The 27,256-nt window shown below is 36.5% G+C and overlaps 1 protein-coding gene across 13 annotated transcripts in view; it reads right to left on the minus strand.

Moving 5' to 3' along the window:
- The window catches only part of KDM4C (lysine demethylase 4C), a 273,236-nt gene that overhangs the window by 156,080 nt on the left and 89,900 nt on the right, over window positions 1–27,256 (minus strand). The window contains exon 9 of one of the 13 annotated variants that reach the window (XM_054186220.1): window positions 1,846–10,289. The exons of 10 other annotated variants lie outside the window; for them this stretch is intronic. In XM_054186220.1, coding sequence (XP_054042195.1) covers window positions 10,221–10,289 — 69 coding nt within the window. In that variant the 3' untranslated portion in view covers window positions 1,846–10,220. Of the gene's footprint in view, window positions 1–1,845; window positions 10,290–10,323; window positions 11,643–23,063; window positions 25,584–27,256 lie in introns of those variants that run through there. 2 more of the 13 variants (XM_054186227.1, XM_054186222.1) reach the window with 2 other exon arrangements.

Consider the following 27,256-nt stretch of genomic DNA (forward strand, 5'->3'; position numbering starts at 1 on the left):
TCTCCAATTGCCCAAGGAAAGTTATTCATGCATGGGACTTCTATCAGCATGACTGAACTGAAGCAGTACCATTTTAACAACAACTACAGATGCGTACGAGAGCATGAGGATGTTCTGAATGTATTCTGCAGCCCTGCGATGATGACATGAGGCTCAAAAGAGCCATTGGTTGCAACTGACTGAATCAGAAGTTTGTTTTAAGTGAAAATAAGAACAAAAGCCAGGACATGTCCAAAAGAAGAAAACAAAACAAAACAAAACAAAACAGACCTTTTCTCCAACTATAATCTTCATACACAGCACTTACTTTTGCCTCCAGCTTCACAAAATCTACTGAACAGGTTTCTGGAAAATAAACAGCTATCATAAACCAGATTTCTCAAACCCAACAATTCACCGTATCTTTCTAAAAAGCATGGGGTCTGAATCTGAACATCTTTTGTGTACAGCCAGAGATGTTTTACAAGGAAAGCCCAGACTCCCTTAAAAAATTTCTGACAGCAAAATACAAACAAAAATTAGATTTAACATTTTTCCTGTGGCACAGTGACCTCAGTAACAGCAATTTTATGCACAGGGCTCATGAGTCTTTTTAAGTGCACAGTGATTTTGAAAGCCAAATCAAACAGACCTGGGTAATAATTAGAAAGCATATAAGGGGAAAAAGCCCAAAATATATATATATATATTACTGTTCCTTCCCTCACCACTGAATCTGAAGACAGGTCAATTGGAAATAAGTTACAAAAGGTGTTGCCCAAGATTGCAATTAATACCAAAACACTTACTACTTTCATATAAACGATTTTTTTTGTAACATAAACCAGAAACTTTAGCGTGATTATACAGGAAAAAGAAGGTACAATAGCAGCTTATGTTAAGACGCCTGTACTAGCCTTCATGCACAAGCACAGGCTAAAAAGAAAAAAAAAGGGGGTGGGGTTGGGGGAAAAAGAGACAACATACCTTAAGATTTAACACTAGTTAGAAACCAGCACAGCTATTCGCGGTTACCAGAAAACAAGTACTTTCTTTTATCAGACATTTCAAAATTACAGAAACAGACTATCACTTAAATAAGTGCACATGTGCTAGCACAGGTTATGATTAGCTTTCATTTTGCAGTTTGACACGTGCTGCAAGCCAATGCTGGTCAAATTTAATGCACTCCACGCCTCAAACCTCGCTACAGAAGAAGTCAGTCCATAAAGCAACACTGTTTTTCCCACAGAATATGCTGTGCCTTAATAATCAGCTACGATATCCAGAGAATTGCAGTTATACTGCATTTGTCCCTATGGACAGAAAGGCATATCTTGAATCCGCAGTATAAGACCCAAAGCCAAAAGCAGCATAGCTGTAATGTAACATTTTTCAATGTAAATGTGACTGAGGCATTTAAGAAAAGACAGATTCCAAAATGAAATATAGCAAAGAGATTAGCAAAGCCACTACGATTCAAATAACAGTGAATTCTCCAAGGGTTCAAGCTTATCTGAGTCTCAGCAGCAGCATAATACAGCAAAATTCCAAATCACAGATGCAGGGATTTTGAAGCACAACAACAACTGGATATATAGCACTAAATAAATCATCTTCATGAAAATGTAATTTCTTAACAATTCCTAGATGAGGAACCTTTGTTTTAAGATTAAAAGTAGAATGAAAGCAGAAACTGAACACTGTCTAAACAGTGTAAATTACTGTACTAGGTGCCCATGGCAAGGTGTTATTTGGGGGGGCTGCAGGGTGGCTTCTGCGAGGTGGGGATGGGGCTACCCCATGCCACACATGGCCCGTTCCAGCTGCCTCCAACCAACCCACCACAGGGCATGGCTGAGTCCCTCAGCCAAAATGGTGGTGCCTCTGTGAAAACATACTTATGAAAGGGGAAAAACACCAGTCAGAGAAGAAGGGAACAAAAACCAGAGTGAGAAACAGGAGAGGAAACAGCAAGGTCAGAGAAGAAGGAGGGAAGAAGGTGCTCCATGGCAGCAGATATTTCCCTGCAGCCAGTGGAGAGCCCATGACAGAGGGCTGGATGTCTCCTGAAGGAACTGCGGCCTGTGGGATAGCCCACATTGGAGAGGGGAAGAAAGAGAGAGAGAAGGAAGGAGTGACAGAGAGAAAATCCCTGTGTACTGACCATAAACCCCTATCCCCCGTGCAACTCAGGCAAGCAGAGGGTAGACGAGTCAGGACTGAATAGTAAAGTTAAGCCTCATAAAGAGGGGAGAAAAGGAGGGTTTTTTTAAATGTCTGTCTGTTTTTCACTATCCCAATCTATTTAAACTGGCGATAACTTAAATTATTTTTCCACTAGGTGAGTCTGTTTTGCCCACAACAGTAGTAGGTAAGTGGTAGGTAAGTGATCTCTCTCAGAAGGGAGAGCGAGCGGCCGAGTGGGCATTTGTCCCTTAGCCAAGGCTAACCCATGACAATGGGGTAGGTTGAAAACAGGGAAATAAATTATACATGGACAAAGGCACTGTACTGTTTCCCCTCACACCTAATAATACTGTGAGGAAGTGATTTTACTTGTGAATAAAATATTTTTAAGTGTGGCATACGTAGCGTTAAAATTCTTAGTAAGACCACAATCTTACAATTCCCAAGAAAATGGAAAAGCTTTCCAAGATTGCAGCAGGCAGTTCACTATTTTATCCTGCAAGAGGCAAAGTAGGTTTTCAAAACCACATTGACCTATTGCCCACACGAAGTCTGTTATTATATGACAGTACACCTAATGAAGACAAAACATGCCATGCAGAAATCTGTTCCATTGGTAAAAGGGGTGGTGAAGTCTGTACGCAGCTGACTCAAGGCAAAAGGATTTAGCCTGAACAAATCTCTGTAAATCAAATGTTCTGTGATATGGTAAAATTAATATTGCTAGGAAATTTGGTCATTTGTACTATCTGTGTTTTTAACACTGTTATTATTGGATTATGAAATGCTTTGGCCCTTTATTTTACTGTTATCTCATTTGGTTATTTGGATTCTTTCCTTTAAATTTATAAAATAGCTACATCTTAAATGGACTTGCCTTTTTTTAATGCTTGACAGTGAATCTGAGTGGGTTCCAACTGTAGTTTTCCACAACTACAATCACTTACACATCCTAAAAAGCTACAATATCAGGTTTGTTTGCTTTTCCATAAAATCAGTAGTTTTCTGATGATCATACAATTTGTGATAATTCTACAAGCTCTCCTCTCTCAAGAGGTAGCTTTTTATTACGCAAAGCACAGGGCTTTTACAGCTTCTCCCCTTAAAAAATGCTTTTAAAAAATGACTGTCTTCTTTTTCTTAAACATAATAGAAAACTTGTTCAACAGAACTCAGCTCACACCTGTTTTGAGACGCACTGCCTCACTTGACTCTTCAACTATCTCCTTATCCAATTAAGCACTGTTGACAAGTGCATTGTTGAAAGCTATGGAAGAAGCTGCATCCAATCCTCCTTGGCAACCATGACATAGGCCACAGAAGGATTATCACTGAGCTCCAACAGCTATGCAGAAAACCCACGCTATTTTTACACCAACATTTTATTAAAGAATTTTCCTATTCTTATTACTACCAGCCTGCACCCACCAGAAGATACAGTGATGTACGCAGTGACAGAGGCAAATTTCCATTGTACAAACTTTGCTCATAGCAGATTTAGAAAGCAAAAAGGCAAAGTTGCCAAAAGCTTTCAGCACCTTGTGTATGCTGCAGCTCTCACTGCTCCTGCCAGCTGTACAGCTGAACCAGTGATAACACTGGTTGGAAATTTTAGAGTAAACACGCTAGCACAGACAAGACTCCAAAGGGAAAATATGAAATGAGCTTTTGGCAAAATAGTAAGATAAATTAAAAAAGAAAATCTAGTAGGCTGCATGTACCATAAAGAGCAGTAATACTTTTGTAGTCATATCTATGAGGAAACTCCTGAATGCATTAGCCAGGGCACCATGCTCCTAAGCAACTATGCGCCAGGCAGCTTTCACACATGTGTTTTCAAAGCATTATAAATAAAGAGTAAGTGCCAAAGTCATTATCCTCACTCCCCTTAAAAGCCTGAGCTAAAGAGTATCAGGCACATGCAGTTACTGTTCATGCTAATCATCACTACTGTGAGATGGAACAGCAAAGAAACAGACCCGCTTAGTATTGAGAAAAATAATTGGACGAACGTTTTTTTCCTCACAGTAGTTTCCCTAATGAAATGTATGCAACAAGTTGCCTTTTAGCACCTACCAACCGTACCTTGCAATAAGCCTCCTGAAGAGTACTGTGAAATTATATCATTTTATACATTGTAATTCATAAATGGAACATTTGACTCATTTTAGTCCGGATGAGCAAGTACCATCAGTCCAAACAGATTTTTGTACATTTGGCCATGACAAACAGAAACAGATGGGAATCCGCTTTCTATCTACTATCTAAAAAAAAAAGAACATACGTACGTTTCTTAAAACACAGTAAAGAAAGTTTTTAATCAGTGTTGACATTTGCTGTGCACCAGTCTCTCTTTCAAGAGCCAGTGTTAGAAAGTGTGCTATAATGCATTATTTTCACAGACCAATTTGTTTCGTATTTCTAGAACACTGAAAGCCAAGCTGGATTCTCAGCAAGTGTCCAACAGTCTTAAAGACCATAAAAGTCTGAGTATGGAAGAAAGAACTCGAATACACAGCAAATCACGTTTTGTAAAGCACACACATAAGTACTGTTAGAAACTAGAACATAACACTGAGCAACACCTGAAAAAAGGGTTTTACCAAGTATACCAGAGGTAAGACACATAGTAGAGAAAAACAGGACTGTTTATATTAGTGCATGAGGTATGGGGGAAAAAAAAAGCCTTAATATACAGACAGTAGACTAAAATCTATTATTTTCTGAGAAGCGTCCTAAAAGATAAAGATACTCAGATACGCGTCTGTGACAATCCTGCCGAAAATGTTTGTTGTTGACAAACAAGTTAATATTTCTCGAATCTTTCGCAATACCAGAACAAAACAGTTTGAGGCATATGTGTTCCATGGCATTTCAAAAAAGAATCATAGAAGTCATGGAATAACAATCTTAAGATTAAATATAAACTCCTATGTTGAATATGGTCACCCTAAACTACATTTGCAGCCAGTGGCAAACTTGTAAATATAGTCAGTGGAATTTAGCATGCCAGTTCATGTCTTAAACTCATGCCTAAGGTCTCTTGCTAAAGAAAGTGCAATCTGCAAATGCCTGTTTCTCTCTGATGACATTACAAGAATCTGTGGCAACTAGCTTAGCTGTACACACCAAGGATGGCTAAAGTCAGTCCAGTTATATTCCAGTAGCAATTAGTCAAAATAGTAAGCCCTAAAACAAGGAAAAAAAAAAAAGATTGGAGGGAGAATATAAAATGAAATTTGAATCGGAAAGCTAACTTGAAACACAGATTTAAAGAAAAGAGAAAAATGAGAAATCTGGGGATTCCTTACAAGCAGAATCTTAGATATGCTTTTGTCATACAAGGGTAGAAAACGAACAAAACTACAAAAGTAAAGCACAGAAGAAGGAAAGATGGTAAGCTTGCCTTGTACCAACATCAGAAGATATTAGTGTAAGTAAAAACCAATGTTTGACCAGATTCAAGTATTCCGTATTTTCTCACTATTCAGAGTTAATTTGTTAAATATTGCATGTGTTGATGCATACCAACCAACACTGAACACTTAAAATGCTATTTTCATTGTCAAACTGGGGGAGAAAACAAGAATTTGTAGCAGCAAATCCCATTCTTGATTATCTCTTCAACTCCACAGAGCAACAAGCTTTTATTTTTTTTAAACAAATAAGATACCAAAGTGATTTTTTTTTAAATGGTTTAATAAATACACAAAACTATTTACAGCCAAAGGACAGAATTAAAAGTTTAGAACAATGGATGGACTAAATAAGTATTGCAAATACTCCTCTTGGTACGGAATGTAAGTCATTGCATTAATCCATTGATAAGGTAAGAGCAGAGACTAATCCAGCCTGCAATATTTTAATTACAATATTTTCAGCATAGTAAAGAAATTATTTATATTGCCCACATTCAGTATTACTTAATAAACAAAAACTAAGAAATAAACAGAAAAGTGAAGGTCATCAAATTAAGCTGACAAGTTCCAATTTTCTTCTTTCAGTGAAAAAGATGTTTTTCATATACTTCATAACAGATACGCGTTCTCTACTCAAAAATTGCTGAGTTTAACAGAAAGGACTAAAACCACAGCTTGAGCTACTTAACAAAGGAAAGTTGTAAAGGCTTTTTAAAAATTAAATAGAATTTAAAGATGCCAATTAATCCTACTTACTAAAAGAAAAGAAGGCTGTCCTCTGGTGCTACAAAAAATGGGGCATATACGACCTTTTCACAACTGTATTTCTTGACTTCCCTGGTACTCCAGTTTAAATCAGGCCCGCGTTTGATCCAGTATATCTAGCTCATCTTCCCCAATTCACTAAAGGCTATCTCCTGCAACTTGCTCTCTTTAACATGGGAACAGATAAAATCAGGCTTATGATCTTCTTTCTGTATTTACCTGAGTTTTAGCTCATTTCTTGTATTATTCAATTTATATCTTTCAATCTTTGTAATTGACACATGTAAATGCTTAAAACTCACCCTCTTGCCTTATGACCCTACTGTGGGAAGGAGATCACCTAATCCCAGAGCAGAAACCAAAGAGGAGAGCAGAAAAGCTGAACAAAATGTTACCTTTGGGAACAATGGCCCAGCTACCTCTACAAAACCCACAATGCCTTCAGATACTACCTAATGGCATTACACCTGAAGGTCAGTTTCACCTGTAATGCAACAAGGCAAGGAGCCACACTATTGATAAATGTAAAGGGATGCCTGGTGTACCCTGATTTTAAATTTTTCCTTCGCAACCGAATGAATTTTTCTCTAGCAGAGTTACTTTGTGTATATGTATATTTAGGCATCTTTTACTTATAATGAAGCCTGCTTTACCTTCTAACCATTTAACTCCCATAAATTCCTGTGTGCTCAGAATAAAGCTTATGCAAGCTCATCTGGCATTCCGTCCAGTAAGATGCAGAAGGTATATATTTCTTATACTGTAACATTGAACAGTGAAGTTGTAAAAATAATCAGATAATCATGAAATTTTATGCAGATAAATATAAACCAGTGCTAATGCACTGGCCCAGATTCTACTCTATGCTTGAAAGATTCTGAGGAAATCAGGAGATTAAGTGGCTTCCACTTACCACTATTTCCTGTGCTTTTCCCTTTCTTTTGTTTCTAGCTGGAGGCCAGCTGCAGAATAATAAAAAAAATGCTGTACCCTTCAGGCTGTTTTTCTGCCTGTTACAACACAGCTTCATAGAGCTCTTCACTGATTGGAACCTCCAAAATGGAGAGTCTCTGGTCCCTTGCCACACCTGTCTTACTGAGGGTGAAACACAGGGTCACCAGTCTACTGCAGCGGCTCCACATCATCCAAGGACTCTTTATGTAAAAAAAAAAAAATCTTCACTTGGCAAAGTCTCCCAGGATTCCTTGTAACATGGGAAAGTGGGATAAAACACACAAGTTTCAGGATATGATCCATTATGTCAATTTTAATAGTGGATATATCTTAACAATGTGGATATAGTAATACATCATCAGCTTTTATCAACTTTTGAATCTAAAAATTGAGATGATTTGGGGAAAAACAGGTTTTAAAAACAGTTTTCAAAACTAAGGAAAACAAATAAAGTTTGGGAACAGTTACTATGATGGTATAGTTTTATCTACAGAAATGTTCAGAGAAAGGAAACGCAGAACTGGTTAGAGAGAACTTAAGAATATCTATTTTCTGCAGCTTTCCTTGTTGCAAACTCTTAAAAAGCTCCATTGTCTGTCACCAATATATATTACATCCTCTACAGCTAAATCAATCTTCAGGATTGACTCCAGCAGTCTAGCCGCTTAAGGATACCACTGACACTGAAACATCATCTACTCCTAGAGCTACACAAGCCTATAGGATCTGGCAGAAATTTAGATGCTGTAATGTTCACTCAAGAGAGGGGGGAAAAATAAATCAGAAGCTCTAGGTATGAATAACAACACTACTCAAAACTATTCGCATTTAATGATTTTATTTTTCAATTTATACTATTTTAACTACTGTTTTCAAATAAGTGTGTGAACAAGTCCAAGTTATTAACGTAAACACCTTCCAAAATGAAGTTCGGCTTCAATAGCTAGTTTAAATTACTTTCGAAGTAGTTTAGTTTTAGTAGCTTATAAAGCAGCTTGTGTAAGCTTAAAGACGACCATTTGATTTTCAGATCACACTGCTGGAACATCCAACAGTGATGTATAAGACTGTTAGAGAAAGAACATTAAAATGCAATTAGCGTTTGATCCAGCTAAATTCTCAGCAACTCCAGAAGGTGCTGAACGCCTTCGTGCTCCTTTTGAATTTGTTGGTGCACTGGCACATCAGACCTCAGACTGTGTTCATACAGACACATAAATCTCCAAAGACCACTTACCCAAGACTCATGTATTTTTACAAGTTCTATGCTAACACTGACAAAAGCATGGTTTGAAAGGACAACATAAAGAGAGCCAAGTCTTAGTATTTCATTAGATTAGCTGATGCACAGAGACAAACCAGGTTTTTAGCTTATTTTGGGGTGGGGAGGGGGAAGATGTTGCTCACTAGTTTACTTGAAATAAGCCTATCATTGTAAATGATAATGACATAAAAAATAGCATATAACCGCTGTCAGGATCCAATTTAAAAGATCTTTGTTTGATTGTCCTCCATCAAATATCTAAATGCATCCCTTATGAAATAAAATAAAGGTTACATAAATAAACGCAGCAGGAAAAAACCCATATGCTTCCCATTTATATACAAGAAAGCAACAAAACAAAAAATCTCTACTTAATGCACTGTGTTTCAATAGTAACATTTCTGTCATTAATTACTGCCATGTGGCACTGAACTTCTCTTTGGATAATAAATGTGAAATTACATTTGCTTTAACAATTTTCTTCCACAAATCTTACTTTTAAGTAATTAGAAGCACATTGTTTAAGAGTATTTGAAGACATTTAAAAGAAGGTTACAGCTATATCTTAGAATGGAAACATTAAAATAAGGCATAAGGAAGATTGCCTGTCAGCCACTTTAAAGATTGTCTGACAATTAGAAATAAATCAAATTCACAGTCAATAGAACATATACCACTTTATTATCCACAAACAACACTAGGAATATAACTAGCCCTGCTACTAGAATTTTAAACTGCATGACGACATTAAAAAATGGTTAAATAGGTTAAACATTGTTTAGCAGTATATAGTAACAGATCTTAGTTTAAGAAAGTATCCTACACTGTTAATCAGAAAAGCTCAAAAAAAACCCTAAACGCTAGATAAGGCTTTGTTTTGTAGTGCTGATCTTATTACTGCTATCATGCTTTATAGTGCTGAACTACAAAAGATGTAAACACAGTCCTCAAAGAAAGGCAATATAGTCTTTAAGATTAATTTATATGCATCTAATTTCCACACAGGAAAAATGCCTTATTGATATAAACGGAAGTTCCAAACACGGTCACACCATTGCATCTCAGGTTAATGTGGTAACGAAATCCATACACAAAAGACAAAAATCTGGAGTTAATGAAAAGCTTTAAAATCTGATGTTCTGAATAGAAAAAAAATCAGAGAAGAAATTTTCTCCCCACCTATATTATGCCACTATCTTGAAAGGAAGAAGCCACTATAATGCTTACTTTAAAGAAACTGCCAAAAGAGAACAATTTTCAGAAGTTTTAACATGGTAAGTATTCTGTACTGTGAGTCACTCCTTCCCCTTTTAGGAGAAGAAACCAAATATGAACCCTGGAACTGAGAAGAATTTTGCATGGAGCTGCAACATCTAGGAAAGACTCTAAAATGACTTGGAACACTAAGAAAGGTCTTCTACAACCTCCAAATTCAAGAGAGCGGCACGGGGAGTGCTGACAAAGGAAGGGCAAGAAATCCAAACACCTACGCATGCAAGTTTATTCGCCATCTTCACAGTGGCCAGAGTAGGGGATACCTTCCCAATGCATTTCTCTGTAAGATAATCAGACTCTTCTGCATGCTTCTAACAGCTTAGACTCATGAAGTTCGTATCATCGTCCTCTTGACATGACATGTGCTCTTGAAGTCAAAGTAGAGATGCATGTTTTAACTTCATCTTCCAGCCTTTCACATGCCATATTAAAATTAAAAATTTCTAATAGCAAAAAGGAGAACAAAGAGACACCTCTGAGCATTCTTGCCTTGGCGGGGGGAAGGAGATAGCACTGTCAGGCACCAATTGCGGTCATGGCTCAAAAAGGCATGACAGCTGATGTCTCAATAAAAAGTTGAGGTAATCTTGCTTTCCAGGCCTGTTCTATACTGAAACAATCTCTGTATTTAAACAGCCTAAATCCTTCAGAGGAAAGAGAACAATACCTGGAGACTTGTATACAAAAACTTACAACATGGAGTTGAAGGTCTACTATGCAAACAGGAAAACAAGTTTCTAATCTGCTCCCTTTTGTGATTCTCTTCTTGAAAATAGTAACATTTTGGCCCACATTTCTTCAGGAAATGCAGAAGTGTAATAAGTGCAAACTATGAAAAGGTCACCTTGTTGCGAGTGGGAATCAAAACAGCAAAATAATGGAGCCGTAACTGAAATAGATTAAAAAATACAGTCTCTCAAATGTTTGTTTTTTGTTTTTTTTACATTTTATTTAATTTAAAAAAAAAAAAAACATATTCTTTTCTTAGTTGTGGGAAATGTATTTCTAAACTTTTTAAAACTCACTATTTAGAAAGAGATATTTAAAGGCTGCCTGAACTAAGCATCTGACCTAGAAATGATTTTCAGGAGTAAGCCCCAGCTGAGCTACAGTGTTTACAATCATGATTACGATTGTCTCATTTTCTAAAAGCAAACATAGCCACAGAGTATAAATTTGTCTCCAGTGGGTGTAAGTCCCAACACAGACTGAAGAAATCCTCTCTTATCCAGCCAGTTCTCGTATCTTATAATGAGCTCTATCACACAGTGGAGTAATTAAGAGTTCATCTTATACAGGAGAACAACACTGGGGTTTACTCATGCCACAGGTATAAGGCATCCATAATGAAACACTGCAAGAGAAAAGCTAGGGAAAGAAAGATTACTTACGGACTTTATCTCAGAGTACAGCAGGCTTTGTCTGCTAATACAATTAACTGAGTGGGTCAACTTTAAATCTTGGAATCTATTTACCCTTTGTAAAAAGATTTCTATTTATGCACAGAAACTGCATTTACTGTGAATATGATATACTATTTTATTGACTATGTTCATATTATACTATGAATCTTCCTGGTCAGAGGTGTACATTAATAAACATATAAGCACAAAACTCTAGTGATGAAACACAAGGCAGAAAAAAAGTGTCAGAAAATAGAAGAATTTTTATAGCATACCTCTAAAATTACCCAGTGTATAAAAATCGTTAAAGTTTAGTGTTTTGCTTGTTCTTGGTGAAAGCTCACATGTCAAAAGAACTTTTATATACTGTTGATTCCTACAACATAGACATCACTAACAAAACAACATCCAACAAAAAGCACAGTGTGTGTAAGAATATAAAAATTTGCAGTTTAATAATAATCAGGAAAAATCATACAATTGGAACATTTTAAAATGTTCTAGTGAAAAGCTGGTGCCGCTTTTCAACATTAGTATGCAAGTCATACCATATTTCCCTGAAACCCACTACTGAAAAATAACATCGCAACTTTTAGTTTCACACAGCCCATCCACTGTTACTTCTGTATACTTCAAAATCTGCTTTGCTGAATGACCAAAAAGCACCCTCTCCCCACTTGCTCATAGACATGAAAAGGTTTCATCTCTATTTTTCTTTTTAAAAGTGTAGACGGTAGGACAAGAGGAAACATTTTCACCACAGGAGGTTTATGATGGGTATTAGGAAAAAATTCTTCACTGAAACGGTTATCAAGTGTTGGAACAGGCTGCCCAGGGAAGGGGATGAATCACCATCCCCGGAGGTATTTAAAAGACGTGTACATGGTGTGCTGAGGGACCTGGTTTAGTGGTAGACTTGGAAGTGTTAGGTTAATGGTTGGACTCAATGATCTTAAAGGTCTCTTCCAACCAAAACAATTCTATGATTCTATAAGATTCTTGTCTTGTTAGATAAGACCTAAGAATCACCATTATCACTTGCACTGAGTACCTGATTTACTAACCAAAGATGCTGCAAGAATAGTTTTTGTACTTATCTTTCTTGCAATTCTCAGAATCACATTTGGGACATTATTGATACCATAAATATAATGTGCATCTATGTAATCATTTGCAGCAGGAAGAAAACAATGCTCAGGAATGCTGCTTTTTAAGATAAATACTCATGAGCAAAAGGAAAATTTCAGAAGTTCTTTTAACATTTCACTACAAAGGATTAAAAACTCCCTTTTAAAGCATAGTAGTTTTACAATAGCATACAACCTGTACAGTGAAAGAAATTAGGAACTTCGGCTTACTATACCTTCTTGAAAAGCTTATCACATCGTATACTTGTATGTGCTTTTATGTGCCTCGGTTTAAAATTCCCACAAGACTATGAAATTCAAATATTAAACTAATAATTTACTACTAATTTACCTATCTGGCTATTTAATAAATTTACTTACTAATTATTTTTACCGATTTTTAAATATGTGATACTTTATCACAGGTAAAAAGACTTACTTATTGATATTTTAAACTACACAATTTCAATTCATGAATCTTTGGCTAGCTGAACACCATCTCTCTATTCTCAGTCACAATACTCTGTCTTAATATCATACAGTTGTGTGATAACTTCTGCTGAAAATGTCAGATACATCCACAAGATAAGCTGTTTTTAATATATGTCAGGAATTTCACAAAACCCAGCAGTGTATTTTTATAAATATTTAATATTTGCATCTTAATTTTAGAACTGATTATTTAATTCATATCCTTATTTTTGACAGACTTTTTAGGTTAAGCCATTATTTTTTTAATGGCTATGGAAGTTACAAGGTGATTCTGTCAATATCATTTTAAATCGATCGCTGGAGCTGTTTAGAGAAAAAGGGACTTGACACATATAAAGGTATTATATTGCCTATTGCCTAAATGTATTATCCCACAATACAATTTGAAGGCAATTTTTAATTTATGTAGAAAAACACCTGATATTAAATTTAAATAACTATTAAGCATTTTTTAAAATCACAGCTGTAAACAGGCTTTTTATAAGCCAAATACAGTATTCCCCACTCAAAATCAAACCTGCCTCTGATGCTACCTTAAAGATAGCCTGTGTAGGTATTAGAACACCCTCCCACATTTCCAGTGCCTAACAATTGCGATGCTTCTGATGTCAGCATATGGACACCAGGCATGTCCTGGATTTTTAATACAATTCAGACAGAAACTTAGTAGAGGCAAAGACAGTGAAATGACTCATACTTCATTAAAATATTGCTGTTTCGAGAGTTATGTAATGAGAGAAAGCAATAAGCAAATAAATAGTTCAGACATTAAAAAAAAGTAATTATAAACATAAATATACGCAACCAAATGTATGTCTTTCCCCCTCAGGTACCTTAGACAATTCTTACTAAGATCAATGTCTGTTATTCATAGAGTAACTTGACAAACTAAAGGAAATCACTCATATTTTAGAAGTACACTAATAGGTGGCTTTATTAGAAGATAGCCTTTCTTGAAAAAAAAATCTAAGTTTCCTTGACTCGTGTTTTAGGATACATATTTGTCTTACATTATAAACCATAGTACGTCCCACCTCCTAAGTCTTAACATATACTTATGCAATTGTCACTTCCCTTGCAATTGTCACTTCCCTATTTAACATTCAATCTTCTATTCTGGACACAGCATTGGGCAAAGTAGAGGCAACGCTAGAGTGTTACGCATGCTGTGCAAATGACAGCATGAGCGTATAAAGGCACCAGACGAAACGACAGATGAGGCTTTAAAAATGGTGTGTGTGGAGCAAGTCTTAATAAATAGAGCAGCTGTAAATCCAAAGAACACCAATGAAGCAAGAATTAGGCAGGTGTCAGGCAGAGCGCTGACTGCATCCAGGCCACAACACATCGAAGGCAACAGCACAGAAGCAGCAAAGGCACCACAGAACTTAACGTGGCCTGAGCAATAAGACGGCAGAAATCATGGGGAATCATCACAGTCAAGGAGAAACTGAAATCTGTGGTGAGAATCGAAAGTCAGTGTTCCCTTGTCTGCGATACCTCAACAACTAATCCTAGCCAGACTGTTGGGACACCTCGGGGCAGACGAGTATGTCAACATGAGTGAATGAGTGTAACAAAGTCAGTGAGTGAAATCTGCAAAGAAATGCATGTGAATAAAACCAATTCAGTTTAAAATTTTTAAAAATCACTTTTCCCTCTTAGTCTTGCGCTGCACCTTTCTATCACGAGAAAGAGTATGAAATACAATTATTAACATCTACCTTTGCTGTCAGCACTGGAAATGATCATCTGAGCACTACACATAGGCAGAATAAGCCATTTGACATTTGGCATATCCATTTCATTTCTGGGTTTTCAATTTTCCTGGGTTCTGTTTTGAACAACATGTCAGCAAAGTCTAGTTTGATTCATCTCTCAGCTCAAGTGATATTTTAACCCAGACTTACCAAAGAATATCACAACAACCGAAACAGAAACGAAGAAAATTTGTTCTGGGCTTGAAGCACCACTAAACTTTTTTTTGTAGTGAAAGCAAATATCAGCTAAAGGACTTGAGTTTCAATTTTAGTCTTTCGCTCCTCAAACTACTAGAGGGGAGAAAAGTACCCCAGAAAGTACAATCAGTCACAGCAAGTTGTGCACTGGGGATGCACACAGACTGTACGAAACCAGCTCCTACAAGGTACACAGCTCTCAACACTGTAACTGTCTCCAAAGGGAGCAGTATCCTAACTCTGTATGAAAAGATCTTAGTACAGTCCTAATAGAAAGGATTTTTAAAGAAAGAAAAAAAAAAAAAAAAGTTGTAGAAGTTTAGCCCCCCGCCCCCAAGACTGTGGGAACTTCCACGAAGGAAAACAAAATAGCTCATCACGGTCTAATATAACAAGACCTCTTCAAAACTACTGCAAAAAAGTTCAGGTAAAGTGATATAGCTACAACATTCTGGAATCCAATATAAAGATCCTGATAAGAATTTGTATTATTTTTAAAAGACTCAGGAGGAAATGTAATCTGCCAAAAGTCTGAATTTTCACTATTTCTACTGATTTTTATTTTTAGATGTATATTCCTCGTCTTTTAAAGGTAACTGTTTTCTACTGCTTCAAGTTTTCTGTTACCAACAAAGCATATATGGCCTACTTGCTGGCAACACTACACGCGTTGCATAAAACTACTCCTCAAGATTTACACTAAATAAAATGGCTGCGTACTTTCAGACATTGACAGAAACAACAGCACAGGCAGGGAGGGCAAAGCTACCTGGACAGAAGACAGAGCTGGAGGGGGCGGAAGAGCACAGCAGAGCAGGCAGAGAAACCTGCACAAGAGAGTTACAGAAGACAGAAAGAGGGGGAACCAGGTGGAAAAGAGGCATGCGTAAGGGCATAGAGAAGGTGGCAAAGTCTGCATCGGAGGAACAAACAGGAGGGGAAATGGGAAGAAAAGGCCTCTGAAAACCAGGAACTGGCAGTTAGAATGGAGAGAGATGCAGGTGAGGAAAGAGATATGGGTGAGGCAGGACAGATGACAGCACACAGAGAGAGGCCAGCGACAGACTGGTCTGTAACCATCGGAATATTGTCTCCTCCAGACCTCAGAAAAGAACATCCAGGATCCACGTCCCTCTTTTGCCAGAAAAAAAAAAACTCAGTCCAAAGGCAGAGTTTATGCCTCCTCCCTTCTACTATTGATTAACAGTCAGAGTGAAACCTGCAACTGCTACCAATCACTGTGTTACCTCTAACATAAAAGCTATGTACTGATGATGTAAAAGGTTTTTTTAAACACATTTGAATCTTAAATTAAAGGAAGTATTGAGAGAATAAACACTGCAAAATCAAGAATTCACACACAGGAAACACTAGGATCAAAACTGAATGCCTTTAACCCATTCCATTATGTCTGTACATTATTGTATGCTTTTTGACCAAATGACCACACTTATTTCTAAATGAGTATTTTTCACTAAATGCTCAGGAAGGTATACAACCTGGGACACAATAAGAATTTTGTACTTGCTGGTGTTACACGTCTTTGCAGACACTTGAAGATGTAAAGAGAGTGCAGTAAAGAACACTCTAAGGGAATGTTAAATCTCACTTTTTAAGGAAAGAGCACGTCTACCAGAAGAAATTGATTATTTCCTTTACTCAGTCATGGAGTTCCTGTGTGATGGGAGGCTAACCACAAAATCCAATTTTTCATGAGCAGTAGCCAATAAAATATTACAAAAGGAAGCTGCAAAAGTGATGAGCTACTATGTCTGCAGTTTAAGTCAGCTAAACTGTGGTTCAAAGCGCTGCAAGAAAATGCTAAAATTTAAAATGCAAGTCATTGGCATTTCATATTCGACACTTCAAATCAACAAAATATTTCAGCCTTTATATCTTTCGAGCTTAAAGGTCCCCAGCTGTAAAATGCAAGTGATAATACAAACTAATTCACAGGAGTATTGTGATGTTAAATTAATTTTTATTAAGTTTACAGATGCAACGATGAAAGTATTACAAAAACATATAGAAAGAATTTCCCTTCTTTTTGGTGCCTGCTTTGAATAATGAACAGTATGACTACATACTATATTCTCTGATAAAGGCATACTGAATAAGTGAATATGCATCTGTTCATAAAAGTAAAGATTACATATTAACATAAAAGGGGTGAATTAAAGTTGAACTGACCCCTCAGTTTTGACAGATTAATTTTTCAATACTTCATTTTGTCATGCTGCTATTCTTTTACACACAGCTTCTTGATCAGTGTAAGAAAGACCTGATGACCTACTAAGATGTTAACTGTTCAATATTAGTCTTCTCTAGACAACAAAAAAGTACAGACCATCTTGCTGCTATGCAGACAAGTCAAAATACATGAACTGTCTGAAAATTCTAGGCTGACATTTTACAAGCACCTGTCTGTGAATCACTGTATAAAGATCTATTTGATTTGGTTTTATCGGTATGAGAGGTTCTTCATGAAAAGACCTACTTACAGAAACAACTGGAATAAGAATGCAAATTAATTCATCAATCTCACAGCAAAGCACTGCAATGAAAATATAAGCTAACATCTTACAACTGCTGAACTGTGCCACGTTTGCCAAAAGAAATATTTTGAAACATCTTCAACACTTTTGAATAAGCGTGTTAGCAGTGACTTTTAAAGAAATTTAACCGTTTTTGTAAACATGTTTTTTAGAAGCATCTGTAATTACCAAGGTGATTAGGGATGAAATTACAGCTGACTGAAAAGGACCTATTGACTTGACACCAAGCAGTATTTTATCCTATTGAATGATTTCAAGGCACCTTAATTTTAGTGTGTTGTAAAACCTAATTGCAATTTCTCAAACAGAAATGTATGTACATGTAGTACAGGGACAGTGAATATCAAGCTCACCAGGATCACTGATGACTGATCAGCACATGCACAGCATATGTGACACCTTCAGGTCATACCAGATTTCCGAAATACAATTTTGCAGTTCTTGCATATGAATTTTGACACTTCCTTGAAGCTTCTAAGTCTACCTGGATAAAATGTTTGGATGGAAAACCAAGATTTAGGAGAGACTATGCTGAAGATGACAAATTCACTCCCAGAAAGTCTCCAAAGCTGGAATACCACTAAACACTGAGATCTGAAGCAGCTCAGCCATGTGCAAGAGAAGTTTATGACCACAAGCAATACACAAAAGCAACTTGGCAAAGCCGGTAAAAGAATTTTATATTAAAAAAAAAAAAAAAAACAGTAAAATAAAAAAAATTACAGCAACCAAACCAAAAAACAAAAACAAGATCCCACCCCACCCCAAAAAAATTCAAAAATTAAAAAAAAAAACAAAACCCACAAATAAACAAAAAAAAACCCAACACAAACCAACACATTTCAATTAGCTGTATTTCACTGGCATGGTAGAAACATGAGACACACTACACATGCTTCTGACTCCTGGATAATCAGCTACAGCAGCAAGGTAAGCACTGCTCTATCCCTGAGTAATCTATGACAGAAAAAAAAAAATTCCCTAAAAATCTCAGAAATTAGGATAGTTTAAGATTGAATAGCCTCCTGAAGACTAAACTCAACCGCAACGCTCTATTACTATTCAATTTTTAGTAGCAGAACTATCAAAGTAGCTAATAACTCATACATTGAAGAAAAAACTGCGCCAAGCTTCCTTTTTGCTAGAAAATTACACAGGACTAGTGTTAGAGATTTTTCTATGTAGAAATAGTTTCAAATACTGTCAGCTGAATGGTCCAGATACCATAAAAAGCCCTCCCACCCCTATTTTTTAACATCCAACCTTGAATGCTAAATACAGACTTTACGTATCTCATTTAGGCAACTGAATTAAAAATTTTTGTATCTAAATAGTCTAAACTGCTCCCCAGAGACTTTAAAGGAGAGATTTAATATCTTTGTTTCCAAATATTTTCTTCCCTCACATTTAAGTATTTCTAGCAACTGGAATGTCTTAAAATACAGGAACACAGTGATTTAAATCTGAATGTACAATCTGAAGTATAAATTTTCCTGAAGATTGATTTTTAAACGACAGGTACGTGCTGTAGTTTCTAGAAGCACACAGGAGCCTAATTCACAAAAGCTCTCCTGTTGTTGGCCAAAAGAAGACCCCATCACCCCATCAATAAATATCTTTTCCCGTAATACAAGAGACTGCATTTTCTTTGCACAGCAAAAGCCAGTAGCTATTTGAAAGATGACTGTGGATTACCATATCAGAGCTTTATAAGAAGTAAACACTGGCTTCCCTAAGGCACCTAAGAAAGACACACTGATAATGTTAAAAATACCACCAAGAAATTTATAACAATCACAGGCAGGATGATTTTTCCCATTCTACATGCCCTCAAGCACCTTTGTCTTTAGCACTCTGATGATAACAATAAAACTTCTTGAAAAATGCATAGTGAATTTACTCCTGTTATATTTTTATATAAATTATTTCCATAAAAACTAATGTAACTCCAACGGTCAACACTATTAGCAAGTTACTGCAACAGAAAGCAAAAATATCGTAAACAGTTATAAACTTCAAAAGATCCTTGATTTTAAGTTGTCTTTTCCTTTATGCAATATAATATATTTAACACCATTAAAGAGAACATATTTTGCCTAGCAGTCTGTTTTTTCTGATTTCATATATCTCTAAAACAAAATTATGAAAATAAAACTGAATACGTAAGTGGTCAGATACTGCTACTTTTTCATACCTGAAAGGTGTTACACGTGAAGCTGAAAGATTGACAGCACATTCACTTACAAATAAAAGTAAAAACAATTTCCTAGAACCTGGGCAGCCAAACACAGGATACAGATTTCAATAAAACACTGTTAAAACTGAGGTATGAAACTCTTTTAACACTAAATGTCTTCTAAAGTACTAGTAAGCCATTTCACATACATTTTTCACAATTATAATAGCAGCTAAATGAAACAAAAATGAATCCAAGAAATCTACTATTCCAAATGAACTCACGTGAGTGCATCTAATCCTTTTGGTCAAATATGGTTGAAATCTAGATTTCCCTTCATCATTAAAATTTTTATTCACATTTAGTAAGCATTAATTTTCTGTCAGACCAAGACTAATGTCATCCTTTCCAGAAAAAAAAAAGAAAAAAAAAAAAACTACATTCACTACACACGCACTTTACGTTCTTCTAATTATCATTATTTAGATCCCTCTCATTGATTGCATCTGTTGAATTAGTCCTTTCTTTTAAATGTAAAATGCAAGCATATTACATCCCAGTGAGGGCTAAGAAATGTCATGTAGGAAAGATATACTTACCTTCCCCTCTGTCTTATCCTCAGCATCACTTTTAATTTTGTTTCCCTTCTAGTACTTTTTCACATTTCCTTTCTTGGTTCCTGTAACATAATTCCTCAAAACAGCATTTTCATTATCAGCTGCACCACTAGACCTCATCTTTGCGAGTCTTCTTCAAAAACCACCTCATTCCAAAAATGTCTATCAACAAATCAAACTGTCCCCTTTTTTTCTACCAGCATAGAGTTCTCTGTGTGGAAATGACGGGTCTTAAAATTGCTCTGTGCAAATTCAGACAAGAGCATGCAGGCACTAAGTTTTACTAGTTGTTTCATGATGCATTGAAGACTCTTTTCCACAAAAACTTTTGATACCAATAAGCCTGCACTAGACAAAGCCAACATATATCATCAGTACGCATGTGATACTGAGCCCAAAACACTGAGAACAAGAAGTATGGTTCATTTGGTCTTTTTAGTTGTTAGTTTCTATTACTTAAGGCTAATTTATTAAATGTCAATAACAGAAATACAGTACATATTTTTTCACTGTTTTCAAGTTACAGTAAAGAAATCTTTCCAGCCTTCAATGGATGTTAGTATCTAAGTTCAAGAAACCGACTTTTCTCTTTAAGAAATACAAGCGAAACAGTTCAAAATAATTATTTGGATCTAAAATAAATATTAAGCTTTAGCAGCTATGCTAATAGCTGATTCAGTGACTTGCAAACGGAATCCATTTCTTACTGCTAGGTGAAAAATAATGGTTTTTGAAAGGGTCTCCTTCACAAGCTCAGAGAAGACTCTTGACTGACAGATAAAAATAAGAATGAGCTCGGCAAGTAAAGAAAAGAACACAGTGCCAAAATAAAATAAAAATGCATTCTAATGTTCACTGAGACATAATGTGCTTCCTTACAATCAAAGAGCAGTCATGGAGAAAACAAAAGAGCAAGACTGTCAAATGTGACTACATAATGGAGTTCAGCAAGCTCATGCTCTATGCAGTGCAAAAAGTAAAATGGACAGAGAGAAGCATGCAGCGTTCCAGCCAAAGCCAGTATCGCTGCTGCTATTTAAACAAACCGTGCAGGTTTTATTAGGCATTTATTAAAACGGAAATTACCTATGGATATAAACACCTAGGACACAAAAAGGTACAAAACAAATTAAAAACCCCAACCTCCTCTCACACAAGTATGTCCTTTTAAAGCACAGATTCTTCCCAGACAACTTTCCCTCTTGTCATTTTCCCTGTATTCATGCTATTTCCCATATTTTTCTCATTATTTCTTTTCCCCTGCCTTTTGCTTCTAAGGTTTTCTAATTCTTATTCTCCTCTTTTGTTCTTTTATTTCTTCCTACTGCTGCTGAAGGTATGTTGCAAAGAAGAGAAGGCACATGGTGCCCCAGCAACTTTATGCAACAAACAAGGGCTCTGGGTACAGCAGCATACACCAATTTGGGTATCGTCTTTCCAACATGTGCTACCTCTGAGCCACAAAACAACTTCACACACAAGCTGTCAAGCTGGGTGGGCACTTCAGCAGACAAACCGGGTCAGTGTATCCTACAGCCACAAGGATATGTACACCCAAATTCTGTACTGAGTATCTGTCTGTCACCTATTGCTGAGTATGGTCACTCACCACTACCATACAAGTGATCAGCTCCTTTCTCCGTGATGATATTCACCAGGTTACAGTCCCAGACAAGAACACTTTGTTTAAGTCACCGCAGCTCATACTTATAGCCTTAGACATCCCTAGCAAAACCCACAATGAAGCTGTCACAGGCTCACATTCCATAAGAGAACGATGGAAGGCATCTTATTTCAAACACCATGCAAGCAGCGTAAGATCCACCAGAACTTAAAGCAAAGATGACAACGATGCATAGAAATCAGACAGGCCATGTAAACCATGCTGTCACTGCCAATAAAGGCTGGTAGAGCTGCCAAAGGGACACAAGTAAGAGAAGTAAGCTTAAATTAATTAATTAAATGACTATGCCAAAGAAATGGAGAATAAATAATGCCTTTCTTCAGTATTTCTGCTCTTCTTAAGGTGTCAGAAGTTTACGAATCCACTTGGTATGAGCTGTGCCATGGGCATCATTTGCTGTATTCACGAAAGAGAGAAAGTGCATTCAATTGGTTCAGAGGCAAAGTACGCTGAACCACCTACCTTTCCCCCTCCACTTTGAGAAACTGTACAGAAAAAAATACCCAATCTCTAAACATGTCAAATGTATTTTCTAGCTGAAACAATATAGTTTCCATAACTTAAACAGTAAAACACCCCATCACGCGTTTTCTTCATTTGTAATAAGCAAAGATTAAAAATAGCACGTATACAAACAAGCTATCTCTAATCTAAATCGCAAAGCGTTATATTGCTGTTTACAGAGTCTTTGGGAGATGAATAAGATTTGGTAGCAAATTTTAGTTTCAATTATGATATAAATGATACAAAACTGCAGAAAACCTTCATGCTCTCTCTCAAAATCATTCCCAAGTAGGGTATCTAATCATAGTTAGTCCACTTCAGAGAAATTCTAAAATAAAACGCATAATAGCCCACGACACGAATCATACAGGAAGGACTGAACTCTAGCGTGATTTCCTTATATTGTAGGGACTTCCCACATTAGCTTTACCTAAACATCAAGAATTAAAAATAAAAACAGTACACTGGCACACAGCTCCAAACCAAATCTATCCACTTTGCACACATATGCATACACTGGTTTATATTAAAATTCATAGAATATGTACCCAAAGTATCCAGATGTTTCCACTGCCAGATTCATCACACCCTCCCACACTTCCTCCCACACTTCCTCCCCCCGCCGCCCCCCCCCCCACCAAAGTGAAGACAAGAAATAGTAAACATGAGTTTACTCTAACTACTCTGAACTATGGCAATAAACAGTAGCTGATTTTATTGTTTCACTTTGGAAAAGATTGAGAACCTGGTTCATGTAGCTATCATCTACTTTCATTTTCCAATTAAATACTTTACTCTTGGCCATCAGTTGACATCTCCATTTCACACCAGTCTGAATGAGATTTTGCTCCAAAATAATAAAAAATATACATGTTTATAAGATTAATTTTTATTCCGACTAGAATGAAGTACGGCTTATTATTTTTTTAAATTAGTTATTTTGTAACATTTACTTATTACCTATTCCTAATTCAGAGATTTCTTCCCCCACCTGTTACTATTCCAGTTAACAGCTGGCATAGCTCAGCAAGTAACAACTTCCAAATCAATTAAATATGCTGACTAGAATACAAATTTCCAAACCATTGCCATTTAGAATTTTATTATACTAATTACAATTATCGAAGTAAAATTAGCAGTCATCTATTATTTTGTTATATATTACAGTTTTGAAACTATTACATGATTTTTTTAGAAAATGTGGCATGCATTATACAAGGTTTAATAATTTAAAAAATGTCAAACATTTTCATTTACTACCTTTAGTTTTCAGAAAAGCTGCTCCATTATAAATCTTAAACTAATTCTTATTCTTATATCATACTCCTAGAATCAGTATTTCAGAAATGTTCCTCTCTTTATATTCATTTCATTTCACTTCACACTGTTGAAAACTGCAGTGCATTTTATGCATATTGTTATTATATTTTTGCTGCACACATATATTTCCAATGCTAATCTTGTTACTTATTTTAAGCTCAGGAATACAGGATTTAGATTGCTAAAAGAAAAATAATCAAGAGCATTATTTTCCTCTTCTAAGACACACGGTCTTATCTGTTTTATAGCTATATGCAGTGCCTTAAATGAAGGACAACAGGATGTCTTTCATAACAAGAAAAGTTGTTGATGCAAATCATTATTTCACATGAAATTCAGAGATGAAGAGCAAATCATCAACACCATTCTTCTGCAGCTTGAAACATGCACTGTAAGAGTAACCGTATTCCCGGAACAATTTCTGGGAAGTGATCAACATTTTGATTTGGAGGGTGGGGAAAAGCTTTACAACTGCTTGCATACAGTTTTTCCTTGAAAGATGGTATATGTGGAAGGTCTTACATTCTCATGAGTATCTCCCTTTGTTTGTAAAATATCTCCAGCAAGACTGAAATCAAATGATACAGGTATAAATGACATGTAGTAAACTATTTCAACCATCGCTCCCTACTTTATTTTGAATTAAAGAAACACTCAAAGGTATTTAATAGAAAGCTGAGGCTGAGCTTGGCTGATACATAAAAAGGTTCCTAATTAAAGGAAGAAATACAGGATACTAGGATATCTCCTTTTGATTGATCTTAAACATAGAAATGGGTTAAAGGTCATTGCAGTGAATTTTTTTCAACAGCCATATTTGTATTGCCTTGCCATTAAGAGTGATGTCTTAAAATAATATTGAATAAATTCTCAAGACTTCTAACAAAGTATTCTGCTTTCAAGGAATGTGAAACTTTATTCAGATTTTTTTCCAAAACTGTTTTTGTTTGCTAATAACAAATTCCCTAGTAGGCCTCACCTCTCCTATGTATTATTGTAACAAAATAAAAGACCATCCATTCTCTGCAAAGTACCTGCTTGGTCTGTAAGAGCAATGATTTGATTCAAAAAAAAGCCAAGGCACCCAGCAGGGCTGAGATTACTTCCATTAAGACAGCAAAACTGAAGGAAAAAAAGAAAAGACATCTGACTATAGCCTCAGAGAATACGCACCAAATAGCATTTCCTTAACATGCTCTAATAGATTCAGGCGGAGAAGAGAATTTGATTTGGAAATTAATTATCAGCTGTCACAAAACATAGACATCATTAAAATGAGAAAACATGACAAACATGATACAACCTAATCCTTTTTAAGTTTAAGTCTGAAATAATACTGATTTAATAGTCAGCAAACACTTAAATTGCATGAAGGTAAAAGTTCAAACAGAAGATACTTTAAATAGCATCATACAATTAGAAATATGAAAAAAGTTCATATTCGGTTTTATCCAGCAATTTCCATCATCTATACTTTCAGTAACAGACAAAAAAGTTCGAAACACATTAAACAACTATGTTTTAGGACAATACAGAAGAAAATCCAACAAAAGAAATGCTTGTGAAGTAAGTTCCAACTCTGCAAACTAGTAGGCCAATAATAGGGCAAACCTGGCAGAAACCCTGGTAGAAACACAAACATGAAATCCCGCTACAAAAAAAAGTACTGCCTCTCCATGGCTTTGGGAATACCACATGCCAAATCCATTTAAAGTGACTTTGCACAAGACTTCATCTTTGTCCTCATGTGAGGCACAAGATTTCATTTCATTTTTAGGAGGCATTCTGGATTATACTTTCTTATTCATACCACAGCACCTTGGTACTGCAGGCTGACAGGACACTGGTAATGGACTTCTGTATTCCTCTTGTTAGTCACCATAATGCCTCCTTCTGGGAACCTGTTAAGTACAGATACATAGCTCTGGGTCTGCCTTTCATTCTTATCAAGTCCATGTCAAAAATCCACAAATCAAATTAGTATCTACATACCAGACCTTAAACCAGCAATAAGGACAGTAGAACGTAATAGGTATCCAGCAGCACACCACGCAGAAATTACAGCCTTTTGGCAGGTGATCCCCTTGTGGTGGTCTGCTCTTCCTCCCAACCTTCCCCAGCTCCTTCTCAAGCCATAACTATCAGATGGACTGCACCTGGACCTTGGGGGATGGACAGCAACATAGCCAAACGCTGCCTGGAATAGGGACACAGATGTCCTGCTGGTATGCAAAAATGACGACAGGTCAGTCGTCTTACTCTACAATTAGTGGACAGGCCAGGGCCTGTCGAGATCTCCTGCAATGCTGCAAGCTGCAGGCCAGGATCTCTCCTTGAGCAGGGACACCTCTCAAGGTCACTCCTTGAGGTTACAAGACTCCTTGCCGCAAAAGATCCTCACTAAGTGGTTAATAGCATGCTAAACTTTGAAATCTTAGCTAATCATATAAAGGATTGATTGTGCATATATAATCCTTTAGACATAAAACTGTTGACCAAGTCTGGGACTAGGATTGGGTTCGGCTGCTCCCAGACTCCTCTCTGAGGAGTTTAGAAAGCAAGGGGGTCCTTTCTGAACCTCATGATCAATGGGAGGGTCTCCCTGATGGCTGTCTGACCCTGTCCTCTGTGCAGTAAACAACCATGTGTGCCTTGCCATTGAATCTTCTCAAAACACTGTCACATTTACTATCAAACTTTGTTAAATCCCTGTTTTATATCAATAAGTATTTCACTGCTTCTCTCATACAAGTGAAGTGAATCACTCCATCCATGACACCCCTAGACCAAGGTGCTGTAAGAGAAACAATACTTAAGGTCCAAGCAACCCTTCTCTCTACAGAAGGTAGGGAAAGGTGCTTCACTCTCCCTGGTTTGTACAGGCATCTTTTCCCAAACTTTCCCTTCCCCCTTCAGCATTGCACAGAGAATTCTACTCTGTTTCAGCTTCCTTTAAGAACAGATTTTATGCAGAATCATGAGGACACTGAAATCGTCTACAAATCTGTTGTACATGTAGTATGTCTCAGCTTGCATGGACTTTCAGTAAAGTAGTAAAGGAGTAGTGATGTACAGATGAATACACTATTTTAAGTGAAAAAAAATGCAAAGCAAGCTGTTAAGAGGAAGCAAGATTGTCAATCATGTGAGAAGGAAATGTTAAGTTTCTTTAATTCCTCCCCCAGCTTCTTTCAAGGGAAGAAGGGGAGTATCATTTGTATTGAAAATCAAACGGAGATATTTGAGCACCTCAACACATCTAGGAAAACGCACATGTCAAAATGTACGCTCTGTAACTGAGCAGGTGAAGACAAAGTGTACTGCAATGTTTATCTTCTCATTTCCGCATCCAAGAGCATAGTTGATCAAGTGTTAAGTTGAAATTGCATCCAGTTGGTAAGAGGCAGGTGTCCAAGTGTTGTCACCTAAATAAGCTATATACCTAATGTACAGCCTTTTGTCTTGCATAGTCAAGACAATAAAAATGGATTCAACAGTTCTGAAATCAGGCAACTAATACAGAGTAAATTAATTTAAATTGCCCATTACTCATTTTAAAAAACAAACTGTTCTC

The sequence above is a fragment of the Rissa tridactyla genome, chromosome Z (assembly GCF_028500815.1).
Source record: "Rissa tridactyla isolate bRisTri1 chromosome Z, bRisTri1.patW.cur.20221130, whole genome shotgun sequence".
Taxonomy (NCBI): Eukaryota; Metazoa; Chordata; class Aves; order Charadriiformes; family Laridae; genus Rissa; species Rissa tridactyla.